Source organism: Haplochromis burtoni, unplaced genomic scaffold (genome assembly GCF_018398535.1).
Source record: "Haplochromis burtoni strain Fernald_Lab_line unplaced genomic scaffold, NCSU_Asbu1 Contig_406, whole genome shotgun sequence".
NCBI lineage: Eukaryota > Metazoa > Chordata > Actinopteri > Cichliformes > Cichlidae > Haplochromis > Haplochromis burtoni.
Window position 1 is genome coordinate 118,843 of NW_024582767.1, and position 15,203 is coordinate 134,045.

General features: G+C 43.3%; 1 protein-coding gene across 13 annotated transcripts in view; it reads right to left on the reverse strand.

Annotated features, from left to right (window-relative positions):
• The window catches only part of mecom (MDS1 and EVI1 complex locus), a 123,731-nt gene that overhangs the window by 18,369 nt on the left and 90,159 nt on the right, over window positions 1-15,203 (reverse strand). For 12 of the 13 annotated variants that reach the window (XM_005944670.3, XM_005944667.3, XM_014340854.2 and 9 more), the window contains exon 3: window positions 5,368-5,502. In XM_005944670.3, coding sequence (XP_005944732.1) covers window positions 5,368-5,502 — 135 coding nt within the window. Of the gene's footprint in view, window positions 1-5,367; window positions 5,503-6,849; window positions 7,792-15,203 lie in introns of those variants that run through there. The other variant, XM_005944671.3, reaches the window with a different exon arrangement.

Below are 15,203 nucleotides of genomic sequence, written 5' to 3' on the forward strand. Positions count from 1 at the left end.
TCGCACATGGGCGCACAGACAAAGGGGCTCTCAAAGGGCACTAAAATATTGTGATTCAGAAACAATCAGACATCGGCGCAAACAGACACGAGGGACTGTAGGGGTTCCGCTCTGAGAGACTGATACTGAGACTGAGCAGGAAGGCTCTTTGGAAAGTCACCAGAGCGCCGTTTAAAGTGCCAAACATAAGGCCCAAGAGCCAGAATCACTCCAATTGGAAAGCTTTGGAAAATGTGAAGGAGTGCACAGAATTTGAACTTTTAATTGTATTTTCAATTGATTTACAGCTCTGATTCTATTGATAAAGACCTCCTCGGTTGCCATTCATACTACAGCAAATAAATAGGTTATAGATAAATAATTGAAAGACAAGAGAGAAGTTCCTGGTTTTCCCAGTATCAACTATATCTGCTATAGAATGTTTTTTATACCTTTATCATGTCGAAAACTGAGATGTTCTTTAGAATCCCACTTCTTTTTCTTATATTGAGACATGTCAGGGATTATGCATTCAGCTAAATGTATTTACACTGACAGAGAGGGGTGTTTCGCTGGTCTGGCTAACTTAAGGCTGACGATGTTAAATTAGTTTGACATCCCTGGACGATAGCCTTAGAACATAAAAATTAACGGACACTGTTGAATTTGTTCACATTTGTTCATAAAAAATACAAAAAGAAAAAAGTCCACAAAGAACGGCAGCAAACAGCAGACAACAGCCATACGGAAGTCTCTGTCAGCAAGAAGCACTCCTGGCTCTGAATCTGACCTCTGACCTCTCTCGATTAGACCCACTCTGTACTCTTTACACAAGAACGTGTATTCTTGGAGCAGTGTAAGCACACTCAAGAGGGTGATTACGAACAGGAGGGGGATTTCTCCCCAGCGGCTCCACCCCTTCCCTGAGGGTCGCCACAGATAAACAGTGAAAACACACACACACACGTAAACAAAGAGGCAGCGAGTCACTGTGTGTCCCAAACAGGACACACCGTCTTTGACTCTTGGGGTCATCCTTAGCATGTCATGGCCACACACACGCACACACACACACACACACAAACATTTCTTTTTCCAGCAGTCAAACAGTGGCTTAAGATAATGCTGGAGATAAGATAGTCAGGGTGTTTGAGTTCACACCGAAAACCATAAAAAGTGTTGAGATTCTAGTTCATGTTTTATCCAAAAACACCCCGATCTTCTCTTAAAGATTTTCTTTTATTTTATATCAATACAAAGAGCTCCGCATGTTTTTTTTTAAAGGATATGTTGCCTTTTTTGTCTGTATGCGTTAGTTTATTAGGTCACTGCTTATCTTCCTCTCTCTGTCATACACTCTCCCTGTCAAAGGTTAAAACCACACGAGGATCAGAGGCTATAATTGGATAAGTTATTACCTTGACACCATTAGTCATTAGCAGAGTAAACACAGTCACATTTTCTGTGTCCACACCCTGTTGGCCGATTCCTCTCGCCCTCTTGCACACAGACCGCATTCAACAGGTATGTTAACCTACGCTGTCCCGTCCCAGTAAACTCTCAGTCCGGCTGTTTGTTTTAGTACAAAAACAAAAAAATCCCTTAAAGTCTCAGGCTACTTTAACACGGGGCCACACTAAATTAAAGAAGCAACATCGGATACGAGCATTCGGTTCAAACATTTCCCCAACGCTGTTTATTTTTAAGCAAAAAAGGGAAAAAAAAGTGCAAAGCATAATTACAATATAGAAGATCGACCACAACATTGTGCTTAGTCAGCAGTTGCATAACAGCAACATGTCCACATGTGTTGTGGCCTCTCCAGCGGGGTCATGCTACATGTACAGTATGTTTGGCAGTTACCATCGCTTGGCTTCTAAATGAAACCATTTCGTGACTTAGATAGCAATAAAGAGTATGAGCACACAATGTGCAGCTGCTTCCAGCAATTTGGATGAACATGCTGGCTTCCTTACATGCAAAGGAATCAAAGCAAAAGCAAAAATTGTTTTGGTACCTCTTTAGTGGCATAGCATCAATGTCAGGTAAAAAAAAGTTACATCTGTGAATTAAAAAAAGGCTGTAAATCTTCTAAAGTTGTCATATGAAGCATTAAATCGTGTGGAATTGCACGATCTGATCTCTTCTTTTTTGCTGAATGTGGTCCAATACCTTTATCTCACTGAGCTGCAATCACCTCCAGTGTATTTACATAGTGAATGGCCGTCAGTGTTTTGCTAATATGCCCCAAAGCCACTCCATCCCACTCAATACTGAGTGAGAATCAATAGAGCGAATGAGATTAACGCTCATATCCCTCTGCACTGTCTTATAAAAGGCTCTTCGGGCCTCGTTGGATGATGTTAATTACACTTTTAATCAATTTTCCCTTCAATTGACTCAGTAGAGTCAGGAGCACAGCGGAGGGTTTGTAAGCGCTAATTCTCCTGATTATATTAACAACAAAACGTGCTGGTCGTGGATGGATCTGTGGAAGCGGCGCTAAGGCTGCATCGTCTCTGCGTGTGCGTTAGCGTGCGAGCGAGGATGTCTTGCGCACTGGGGTAGGAATTTTCAAACATCAAAAAACTATATAACTGGCCAACTTTAAAGAGTTTCACATTCATTTAGAAATAAAATGAGAACCTGCATGTATGATACTTGGCTCTCTTAATACAGCTCTTCTTATTTCTAAACAAATTCAAACCTGTGAGCTGAAGCATGCTGGATTAATTACAGATTTTAGTGTGACTCACAGACTGTGACACCTGCCATCGCCTTCCCTCTCCACTCTTTCCTGTTGCTTTCCACTCTGACGTGTCAAATATATAAAGTAGTAAAGCAGAAAGGTCACCCAAATAAAGGCTGTCCTTGTTCATTTCTTTTAGAATGACCAAAGTCCAGCTAATATTATTATTAAAGAATAACTTTAGCTTTTTAAATTTCAACAGCTGAACACACAGTGCGCAATATCTTTAAACTTAAAAATATTCAATGTATTCCTTTGCAGGTCCTCTATTACTTCCTGCACAGTCTGCTCAAGTTTTCCATGCAAAGGGGTAAAAATAAAGACGTTTATCCTGATGGAGGATGGCAGATGAGTAACAAATGAATTGAGAGAGAAAAAGAGAAGAGAAAGGGGAAGTGGACTTGCGAACAGTTCCTCTAGTAAGAAATAAACAGACGTTGTTCTCTCTCTCTGCTCCCTCATTCATTCCTCTCTCGCTCCCACGTTCTCCTGAGATTGCTCATAAAGTTTTATGATAACCAGAACTGGGTCAGAAATAAGAAGACGGAGGCCAGTTTTACTCACGCTGGCAGGGCTAAATTGAGGCTTGAAAAGAACCAGGCCCAAATAACGACCAACACGCCTGGAAATTGCTGTCGCTGTATGACACTGCCTTAAAATCAGGCCGTACAACAAATCATCTCTGTTGAGCGCATGGCAAGGGACGATTTGTTTAAACTTGGTTTTGAAGGACGACTTTACAGAACAAGAAATGTATGAGCCCGGGGCAGCTTAGTCAGGCCCTTCTGTGGAAATCTGGTGATGCTACACGTTATGTGGCGACTGTGTAATGTGTGGTTTCAGGCTGCGTTTGGAGTCAGCACTTCTCTGTGGCAGTAAAAACCTGTTGGAATCAGGTACTGTGTGTTTTAGCGTTTCCAGCTCAGAATGAGGAGCGCGGGGAGTCATCTGAACCGCAGTGAACAATTCTCAGTCCTTGCAGAGTGTGCGTGTGGGTACACACACACAAAACACACACACACAAAACACACACAATCGTACATGCATACATGTAGGAAACACAGGCACTTACAGGTGTGGGCACACACTTCAGAGACACAATAAAACACTTGACACACTCACAGCAAGTCAATGAACATAAACGTCTGTGCACACAGGGACACAAAAAAAAGCCCTCATGAGCACCAGCACACACACAGACACACACACTCGCACACAGTCGGTACCAAAAACTGACAGCAGCTTTGACCACCCTATTCAGTCTATTCATTTTACAGATACAGACAGGCATTGTGAGACGCTACACTGTGTTTTCAAAAACACCGATGTTGGCCGGAAGGCTTAAAGACAGCACATTGTGCTGTGTTGTGACAGTGTGTAATACTTAACAATCACCTCATCATAGCCATGTCCGTGACCTGTCGGTGCCTTACACAGCCACCCAAGCAGAACCACAGTGTTGACAGCGAGTCACACCTCGTGCAGAGGGCAGCTCAGGAAAGCTCTCCTCTGCTTGTTTGTCTCTCTGTGTCTTTTTAAAAAAGAGTGGCTAAGTACTTCTGGAAGCCTTCTCCTTCTATCCCTCTAAGAGAAGTGATACACCTTTCTCTCCTCCTTGTGAGGAAGAGAACAGAACAAAAACATACATGTCTGACAGAAGAACAGGCCAGATCTTTCTTGGAAGATGTCGATCACCTTTTTTTTTCTTTTTTTTTCAGGGAAAAGGCAAACTCGGTGCATCTTTTCCACTGTGAGAAATTTCTGCATCTAATTACCACTAATTGCGAGTGCTGTATTTAGAGCATGTTACCAAGCACTATAATGGAGATTCTGCAGAAATTTCAATGGGCGACGTTAAGCAGAAAATTTAAATGGACCACCAGTGAGAAGTGATGACAAACACGCCAGCTAGATTATGGTTTTTATTCGGGTCATGCGATGGTATGCTGCGCACACGCGTCAAATAAAGTTTAGCCTCTTGTGTTCCTGTCCCAATGTGTGTGTGTGTGTGTGTGTTTCTGTGTGGGAGGAGCCCCCGACATGGCTTTGCTGAGCTGAACAGGCCCCCATGTATACAGCACGCACCTCTGCACAGCCAGGTGAGCAGCAAAAGGATGGTGACATTCCTGGCATATCTAGGAGTTTATATCGCAAGCGTGACTAGGAAGTGTGTGGAACTATCATCTTGGCGGGCCGCCTCTGATCCTGCCCTGTGGTCCTCGCACGGCAGAAGCCAGTGCACAATTACAGAAGGAAAACACACGCAGATAGCGAGGAGTCTCTATGGTGCAACGTCACATAAGACCTGTGCGTGTGTGAGTAAACTAAAGGCAGGGTGGGCCAGCGGCTCTTGGGGCTATCTGACTTAGATCACAATAACACCTTTTAACACAGCAGCACGCAGACGGGACAGCCGTCGGAAAATACAGGGAAGCCTTCTGGCTTTAGAAAAAGGCTGAGTGCATTTTAAATGCTTGATTCATCCTGCCAGACATTTAAAAGACACATCAGCATTTGGGAGTTCAAAATCGAGTCATGCAGATGTTTTCTCCCTCTCTCTTTCCTTCACATCCTATTTATCTCGCACTTTGTTGAGGTTGTTTTGCCAGGTGGGCTGCGAGTGACCCGTCTCCTCGTACCTGATCATCTATCTGGCACGCTGTCAGGTTGTGCTGCTTGGCTGCAGGGGCAAACTGGATGTGCTTCAGCCAGCTCCCGATATCTGGTTTGCTGGCATCCACGCAGAATTTTACATGGCCTGACCCATCCAAGATCTGCAAGGAATGAAAGACAGAGAGAGAGCAAGAGATCAGACTTTGATCAGTATCAGTCCAGGTTACTGTGTCCAAACACTGACTAACCACATACCTCCCACAGAGAAAAGAACTCAAATGTTAGGAGCAGGTCTCTCTCTCTCTCACTCTCTGACACACACACACACACACACACACACACACTTTTAATACTATTATTATTTGTATTGTTTTGAATATAAGACAGTGAACATTGTATATAAATGAAAAGAAAGAGAAAAAAGCACTCAGTACCAAAGTAATTTCATTATATATCTGAGACCTTTTTTAAAGCTTCAGAGGCCTGTTGAAGAATGATGTCATTACCATTTAAGTAATAAAAATGGAAATCATATTCATAAATATTCTTAAGATGCTAAGTGACGTCAATAAGTCAGTACATAAGGAAGACAAAAAAAGCCAAATAGTAGGTTCAGTAACAAATAAAAACATGAATTATTATATGCATTCATTTCATATTAGCAAAGGTTTCTTTCAGTTTCACTTTGGACCGATCGCTCTTTTATTATTTTGTTACAGAAAGGAAGAAAAAAAAAGAAATGTAAAAATCTGCCACAAAATGAAATACATCCCTAAAAAAAATCTATTTGCATTTAACCTGATTCTAGCTGACGTTTAAATTCGTTTCTTTAAATGTAGTTGCAACGAATAAATGAACCAAACGTTACTCATTTTAACTGCAACAAGAACAGTAAAAGATAATAAACTACACACACAATGGCTGTGACAATAATAAACCAGGGGGACAGCTTTGTTCCTCTCATTGGCGAAATCAAAAGAAGAGCAACAAACACAATAGAAGTGAATTATCATGCAAATCATATCATCGGTGGACTTTTATCGTTTACAAAATATTCGCGCAGCATTTCCACTCGAACGAATCGCGAGCGCTCTGACATTTTTCATGGCGCGGCTGTAAACTTTACTGGGGAACAAATCAACTGCAGGAAACCGCGAGTGATAAGAATTATGAAGACAAGCCGATTGTTGGGATGCAAAACGGAATCTCTCTCTCAGGGTCACAAATCTGTCTTTATGTCTTTGTGTAACCTGCTGCTGAATAAATATTTAGGTTACATAAAGCCCTTTGTCCGCGCTAAGAGAGCACCTAGTCGTGTATTCTGTAAACTACACCGCAGTCTTTTAACTAATAATTTAAACGTCAAACTTAGTTCAGCAAGATGGATGAGCGAATAAACTCCTAGATGTGCTTTTTCTTTCTCTGCGTGTAAGAAAAAAGAAAGTAAAAAAATAAAAATAAAACCTCAGTGAAGCAGTTTTTATTTATAAAAGTCTGCGTGTTCTTACCGTGGTGACTCGTTTTTTTTAAACTGGCGTGCCACACTTTGAGCCTCTTGGGATAATAACAGCGGTGGTTAACTGAGTAAAAAGTGACACCGTAAAAAAAAATAAAAATACAAAAACATCGCCCTGGGAATTAAAAATAAAAGTAGAAAAATATTTTTTTTGCTAATGACGACTTCTCCAGATTTTTTGACACATTAAAAGAAAAAAAAAAAAGATCGCTGTGCGGTTGTTTTTCGGTCTCTTCAGGTCTCCAATCCGCGGGACGAGTCGACTTGTCTCGCTGTCTGTGTGTGTGTCTGTGTGCTGTCTCTCACACACGGCTCGCTCGGTAAAAGTAAATCCCTTCTCACTACACTGTCTCACAGACAGCGCCGACTCCGCGCTTTTCCCCTCGCTGTCCCGCAGACGTCGGAACTGAAATCCCCTCCGGTGCATCAACTTGATCCTAACTTTTTTTTCTCTCGCAGCGGTGCGCTTCGAAAGGCTCGTCCGCTCCTCTCTTGTCACCCCTCCTGTCCTGACGCAACCAGGTGTCTTCTAGTAGCCATTCAACTTTTCATTTTTCTCTTCCTCCCCCCCTCCACCACCTCCTCCTCCTCCTCTTCAGCCAGTCGGGATGTGTCGTCTGTGTGATAGCGGAGATATTCGGGGTGGGGGGTGGAGGGGAGATTTCAGGCATCGCCTCCCTACTTTGCGCCTCGCGGATACTTGTGTGTGATGTTTCTCATTCAAAAAAAAAAAAAAAAGAGAGAAAAGAAAAAATAAAGGATGATCCATCCTTATTATAAAAAAAGAAAAAAGGAGAGGGGACTCCAAGCAGGGAGACTGTCTTTACACATGTATGTCCCCGGAAAGCAGAGACTACTCTCCGCAGTAAATTTTAAAGTGACAGAGGCCCGGGGTTGGAAAGGGTGAGCGGGGTCAGGGAGAGGTCGGGATGGGGGCTTATAAAGGGATGAACTACACACACACACACACACACACACACACACACACACACACACACACACACACACACATAGTCTGCACACTTTAATGAAGGAACATACGCATCAAAGTCGTGAATTATTATCCACCTTTTCTTAAACCTCTCGACATTTTTTTGTCGTTATTAAGAACTGAATTTAAAGGGGCTGCAGTGTGTTACACGTTTCTTATTTGAGCTATCTTATCATTCAGACTTGAGCTGTATGCCAGGGGGAACGAGTGATAATAATAATAATATTAGTAATAATAATAGTAATATAATAAACAGCCTAATTGTTCTCACACACTGAGATCTGGGAATCTCTATACGGGCCATTTGATGCCCATGCGCCACATCTTAGGACCCTGGCCTACTCACCTGCTTTCCAAAGCTCACCTCTACATACAACACAACACATTTACTTTTCAACATCAGCTTGGGTTAGTTATTTCTGAATCTGCGTTAAAAAAGAAAAGAAAAAAAATAACCTTTTAGCTCCGCGTGCGCCTTCGTGCACCTGCTTTGCCATCAAGATGAGACCAAATGTTGGACATTGTATTTCTTGAGTGTGTGTGTGTTTTAATCTCTCAGTTTAAAGCTGAAACTGATACCGTGAACAATCTGACAAGGGTAGAGAATAACACAGAAACGTCCTTGTTGTCAGTGAGCGGAGTTTATTAGGCAGCTTATAAAGCCAGAGAGAGCGGGGCTTTGGCTGATGAGAGCAGATGATGATGGATAACTCCTTACACTGTGACATTGACCTTCCATCCCAGATAATACCCATTGTTTTGCGAAATCGCGGAGCAAATGTGCAGGAAGGACAGGAAAAATCATGTGTAAATAAGGCAGGACCCGGCCACCGATTCCCATCGTCTCGCGCGCCTTGAGAACCGAGGAGAGACCCCGGTCCGCCCGGTCATTGATTTCCTGCCTCTCCTCGACTTGTCCATTGTTGGAACCCTTTTTAATTTAGCCATAAATTGGGAAAGCTCAAGTCGAATGAGCTGTTCTATTTTCTTCCTGTCAGGATGAGGGATTTGTTTTATGATGCATTGTGTATTAAATACAAGTAATCTGGGAAAGTGATTGCTTCACAGCCTCTCCGAGTCCTGATCGAGGATCCTGATAGAGAGAGAAGTGCGAGGGGTTTTGTGAAAAGGAGGAAATGTGAGAAAAAGAGGATAAACTCTCGGGGTTTGTGGTATCACCGGGGGTAAATTGGGGTAACGGTGGTATGACCCCCGCACCAACCCCCTCTCACACACAGACCCACCTACCAACCCACTCCCCATCTCCATGCACGGGCACGTGAAGGAAAAGCTACAATTCTTTTTCCAGTCAGGAGATGGCGTGCTCAGCTGAACTGAACTTCACTAAAGAAGTGTGAGTGGAGACTTGAGAGTTAAAAAAAACTAATTAGGTGATTCGATTTGTTGCTGCTGTCAAGTGAGCTAAACCCAGCACGGACTTTTGTCATTTCATAATAAAATCCCGCACGACACAAACAAATTCAGAATAAAACCCTGCACATTTGTGACGTATAATTTGGTGATTTGAATGTCTATTTATGACAGCGCTGAGCAGCTGCACTGCGTCATCTCTACACACACGAGCGATCTAAGTTTGTGTGGATATTTTAGCAAAGGGAAAACAGACTCCAGCTGTCACGCGACAAAGTAATAACACAATAAAAAATCTATTACAAATAATAATAAAAAAAAGTGCCCAGCAACGAGCCTACTTTGCTATAAGTCTACTTTTTTTTGTTGACTTTCAATCTTGTGCGCAAAACATCTACACAACAAGGCGTGTAGATGCTAGGTGGGCGATGAAAGATGTGTACGACTTGAATATATAATCACCTGAACGAGCTGCCATAAAAAGCTCTCGAGTCCGCGCTGAACAGACCGATGGGGGTGAATTTAAAACACTTGTTCCTTTAATAAACCGCGAGAATGATTTGCGAGTCGTTGCTCTAATTTATATTTTGTTTGCCGTAAACGCCGTTCTGATGTGCCCGGATTTAATAGACCCGTTTTATCAGAATTATTTCCACGCCTTTGTCATAATGATTGTGACAAACGGTGGGATGGCGAGGTGGAAAAGCTGTTTATCAACAAATTACAAACCAAACACACGCAGGCTTCAGGGTATGTTAGTTCCGACTATATCATGCAACACAGCGTTTCATACTTATTTGATTGGGGAGGATTAAAACGTACAGCATCCGGATAATGTTTAAAGTGCTGTGAAATTCTTGAAAAGGAGTCTCAAATTGCTCAAACAGGCCCCTTTCTTTGCTTGCGGCTTTCTTGTTTGTTTTTAGGAGTTCGGTCACGCAAAGACAAATTCACACATGCATGTAGACACTTTTTATTTGTTTATAAGATCAATCAGCTTCATATATTATCTGAGATTCGGCTTCATGAGCTAACACACTTCCTTCTTCTTCTTAAAAAATCCATTAAATATCTTTTAAGCATTTTCTTCTATTTAGAAAAAAAAAGAAAAGTGATTTAAGTTTCGGTGCTCTGCAAAGTCAGATGGGACATGCTGGAGAAGAGGGGGGGATTCCCGTGTGGGTTGCAAACTGACTCCAGCAGCAAGCGAACTTGGAGAGCCTATACCCGCTGCAGCCGAGGGGCCACATGGAAACACTGGGAAGGCCTGTGTGGTGCATTCCAGCACATCCTTCAGGAGAGAGCGAGAGAGAGGGGAGAGAAAGAAAATATCGCGGCCAAATCCACATGAAATAGTTCCACTGTTCATGACGAGACCTCCTATTGACACGGCGAAAAGCTGCATTAAGTCTCCATCGTGACTTTATATACACCCACACACACACACGCCCACCCCCACCCACACACACACACACAACCATCTTTTCCCCTCGCTTTTTATTTCTGCCTAAATGTGGGGCGATTCAATCAAGTGGTTAAAAAAAGTCACCCGGGGCTCAAAGAGACGTCAGGCTCCACAACACTCTGCGGCTTTGTCTTTTAATTAGCGCATTCATCAGGCAATAGGTGCGCGCAGGAGAATGAGTGGCGCAGTTTCAAGAGTCTTTATTAATAGAGGATGTGCACGGTGCCAATTAGCATTAAAACACGGCGAAGGAAATGAAAGGAGAAAATGTAAATAAAATTTTTTCCTTGGGCCTGGAAGTAGGCCCGTTGTGAGCGGCGTGTTAATCTCCACCTCAGTAATTTGGTTCTGCGGGAGAAGACAGAAGCCCTGCTGCTGTGCCCTGCACTTCATAAATCACTGCTTTATGTGGACAAGGTCAGCACCCTCCCTCCTCCACACCCCCACCTCCATCTCTCTCTACTGGCCCCTCCCGGACCCTCCGCCATGTTTACCCGGCCGCCCGGGGGCTCTCAGGACCAGACCGGCTCACTTCTAATTACTTTGGATTATTTTCATTTGCCGGGGGTCAGGCAGGCATTCCGGCAGAGAGAGCGAGGGATGATTTCTTGACAAATTCTGCGGCCTGCGAGGAACAAGCCCGGTGTGTTTGCTGAATTAGCACATGGTCTTTTTCGCTTTGGCACCGTCTTTGCTTCTCTTTGAGCTCATAATCCAGGGCGCACTCTTTTTTCTCCTTTTTTTTAAGAGTAGAGGATTCTTTCATTTGTGTCCTTGTGGGTGGGTGTATTTTTTAATCGTTTTGAAGTCGACACTTTAAAGTTTGAAAGTGTCAAAACTGGGAAGTAACACCAAGCCTCATGCCCTGAGTGACCCACTCAGTGACACGATGCCCGACTGAGTGGGATTACTCGCGGATTTCTCTGTCGAAGCATTAAATGAAAGAAAAATCATTTCCAAAATGCAAAAATAACAGAATTACCACAAAACGTGAAAAAAACAAACAAACTGAGAGGCAATCTCTGCTGCAGAAGCTGAAGTGATACAAGGGACAGTAAGGGACTAAACTGTTTCAGACAATCTGAGGAGAGGGCGAATGTGAGATTAGATAAGATGCAAAGCTAACTGGGTTTAGGCAACCTGATGGTGTTGTCTGAAGGAAGCAATGGCGGCCTAAGTGACTTGAGAGTCTGTCAGGCGGAAGAGAAGTGGAGACGGGGCTGAGGGCTGGCAGTGATGTACACAAAGTAGTACAGATTGTGGTAATCACAGACACTTCCTCCACAGAGCCTCGGCATATAGGGACACACTGTATTTGGGCTATTGGGTGTGATAAAGCTGCACAAGTGTCAAAGGTCAGGTTTGTGAAACATAAATTCAGTGGGCACACAGCTCCCATACGCATTGGACAGACTGGAAACTTAAACACCTCCCCACCACCTCCACCTTCAGCCTCAGTGGAGAAGGTGGGGGGAGGTAATTAGAGCATGTTGCCTTTTGCCGCAGGGAGAACAAATTGGCTCTAAAACGCTCATAGATATCATCTTTAAAAGAGGCTTTTTATGTACAAGAGGTAAAAGTGGTATGGAACTGAACACGGCACTTCAGATGTCCAAGTGTCACACATTCATTACATTTATTGAGCTCTCTTCTCACGTTTAAAGTCAGGACTCAGCTGTAACACTGTGACAAGCTGCCTTTGACACACCGTGTCCAATTGGAAGGCTAATATTTTAATGTTGGTGGATATCAGACAAGAACGTTACAGCTTTTCGCTGCGACCGAAGAAAATGATCCCGGCAGCCTTGTGATAGCAGCTAACTTGATTCTGAACAGGAAACAACTGAAAATAGGTTGATACTTCTCAGAAATCTAAATAAAAAAAAACAGCAGCAGATCAAACACAGGCACTCTGTTTCTTCTGCGTATTCGCTTTTATTGGAAGTTTTTTTTTCTCAAACTGAAGGGGGGGGGGAGCGCTTGTTGTGTCGTAGAGAAAAAACAGAGGGGAACATGAGTGTATAATGGCTATTTTTATATTCAACTTTGCAAGTAGTCAAAACTGAAAAGTGAGAAAGGAGGAAAGTATTCTTGTGTAAGCAGACTGTGGAAGTGTGTTCAGTCTGTTCATCATGACATATAAAGAAACCCACATAGTTGTGACTCAAGAGGATATTACACTGATTTACATTTCCTGGAGATTTTCACTAACCTTTAATATAACTGCTGCTTCACTCTAACCTAACCTTAAAACCTCTATTCATCTAAAAAAAAGCAAAAGACTTATATTTTCAGGTTAACTTAGTGCCTGTAAGGAAGACATGTCCCAGTAATGTGGCTTTCTAAACACATTTAGACCCCCTCCCAACAGGAATACCTGGACCACACGCACATGCAGGCATAGGAATCTGCTACCCAGCACAGCGTACGTGGACATGATTAAAGTCAGAATTAGCTCGGAAAACAACAAATCAGTTGCAACAACCTTAAAATGAAGGAAAGCTGAGCGGCTCACACATAACACAGGAACACAGAGTGGCTCCCATTAAAGGCTTCACTGGCTTTCAGTAGCATCAAAGAGGCCCCTGAGTTAGACTGGGATTATATTTAACCCAGGAGCTTGTTGCACTGCGGAGTACAGGGCACATGCTGATGCTGCTGCCAGAACACCATGCTTCTGGCACCGCTCTGATCCAGAGCTTTCATTAAAATGTGGCTTGGGCACAATTTTCTGCAGGAACACACACATGGACGGACACACACGGAAACAACACAGAAAAAGTCAAAAACAAAAACAACGGAGGAAAAAAAACGATTGTCATGTCGAGCAGACTCAGTGACGCGTCGTTCATATTGTATGCAACCTTTCTGTCGCTCGCTTTTACGATAAAATATCTACAAGGCTGGAGGAAAGTGATGTAGTTGACTATCGGTGTTAAACCTTTATTTAAGAAGTGAACCTTTAAAGTTTAAGAATCTTTTTTGTTTTTGTGTGTGGGCCCTGGGATGAGAAGAAAAAAAAAAAAACAGCTCCAGAAGCCAAGCAAGGGGAGAACATCTGCACCGAAGGGACCTACTGGGGTTTGACTGCAGGGTCTAATAGTGCAAACCCCTGAGCCACCATGCTCATATATAATATACTTAAAATTTCAAAATGCTGTAAAATCATATGAGCTCTAGTTTATACTGACACATTGCTTCATGATAAACGTGAACAGGAGCATAATTAATCAGTCTGCTTTAATACATTTGAATACATCTGTGATTTTATCGAAAGTCATCCAGACACAGAGCCAGACTTACATGAATAAATGCAAAGAGTCCAACAAAACTCCTCCTGTTTGTGTATAAGTCTCTAGAAGGCCTGGGCTTGAGAGATTGCAATCTCACTTGGCACATTTCAGTAGTCAGACTTGATATGACCCATCAGACAAGCTCGTCGATACTCCCCAAGTTCATTCAATTCCAAACCAATCATCCCGGTGTCATACACTTTTGGGTTAATATTCTAACTGTGAGGCCCGGCACTAGGTGAAGATAAATCAGCTTTTATGATGGGTTGTTATGGTTTTTATGGCACTGGGGTTGTGAGGGACTGATTTGGGGATCAATCACCTGCAGGTGTCTGGCAGGGGCCGAGGGGCTGTGAGGATCGATTGAGGATCTAGAGCTGTAGTGATGGAATAGAGGTGTATTCGTGTGTGTGTTGAAATTGGGTGCATTTGTTGGGTATGTGTATTAGTTTGTGAAGGCGTGAGAGAGACATAATGATGAAGGTGTGTATGTGAGTGCTTCGGAGACACAGAGGAGATATATCTGGGGCTGCAGCAGTGATGAAGGGCTGCTGGACTATGACCAGACCATCTCAGCTCTTATCAGAGCCCCCACCCCCCAAACCACCCATTCCTCCCACCTCCACCCTTCTCGATCCACTTCTTTATCTTGGTGGCACTTTGGAAAATCTCATTGTCACAGAACATTTAACAAAGACAAAAGTCTCCGGCTGGCAGCTGGAGATGACTGGCCTGGCAGCTAGTGTGCAGAGTATCCCTCACACGGCCTCCTTCACTCACGTCTTGCTTTTTCTTTTTCTTTTTTTTTTCCCCCCTGGGAGAGGCCGGCAATGTGGGCAAAACACCGCCAAAACATACTGACAAGTCCACGTATATCTAGGTGCACAGACGGCTCGAGCGGCCATCAACACACAGACACAATAATCACCCAGAAGTTTGTCAGTTTAACTCTCTCTTTCTGCTTCCCTGGAAACCATGTTTATGCACATTCAACATCTCCCCTGACTGTCAGACGGCTGCTTCCTCCACGCTGTCAGCACAGCACCGGCTGAAACAAAAGAGGCGGAGAGCGAGGCCTAGGGTTTCTGAATTAGAGGAAGTTGGTGCTGATTACGCTGCCACTGAAGAAGCATTCCGATCCTGTTAACCCCTATGTGAGCTGCCAAACTCCAAACCATGCAGTGAAACCACACACACACACACACACACACACACACACACACACA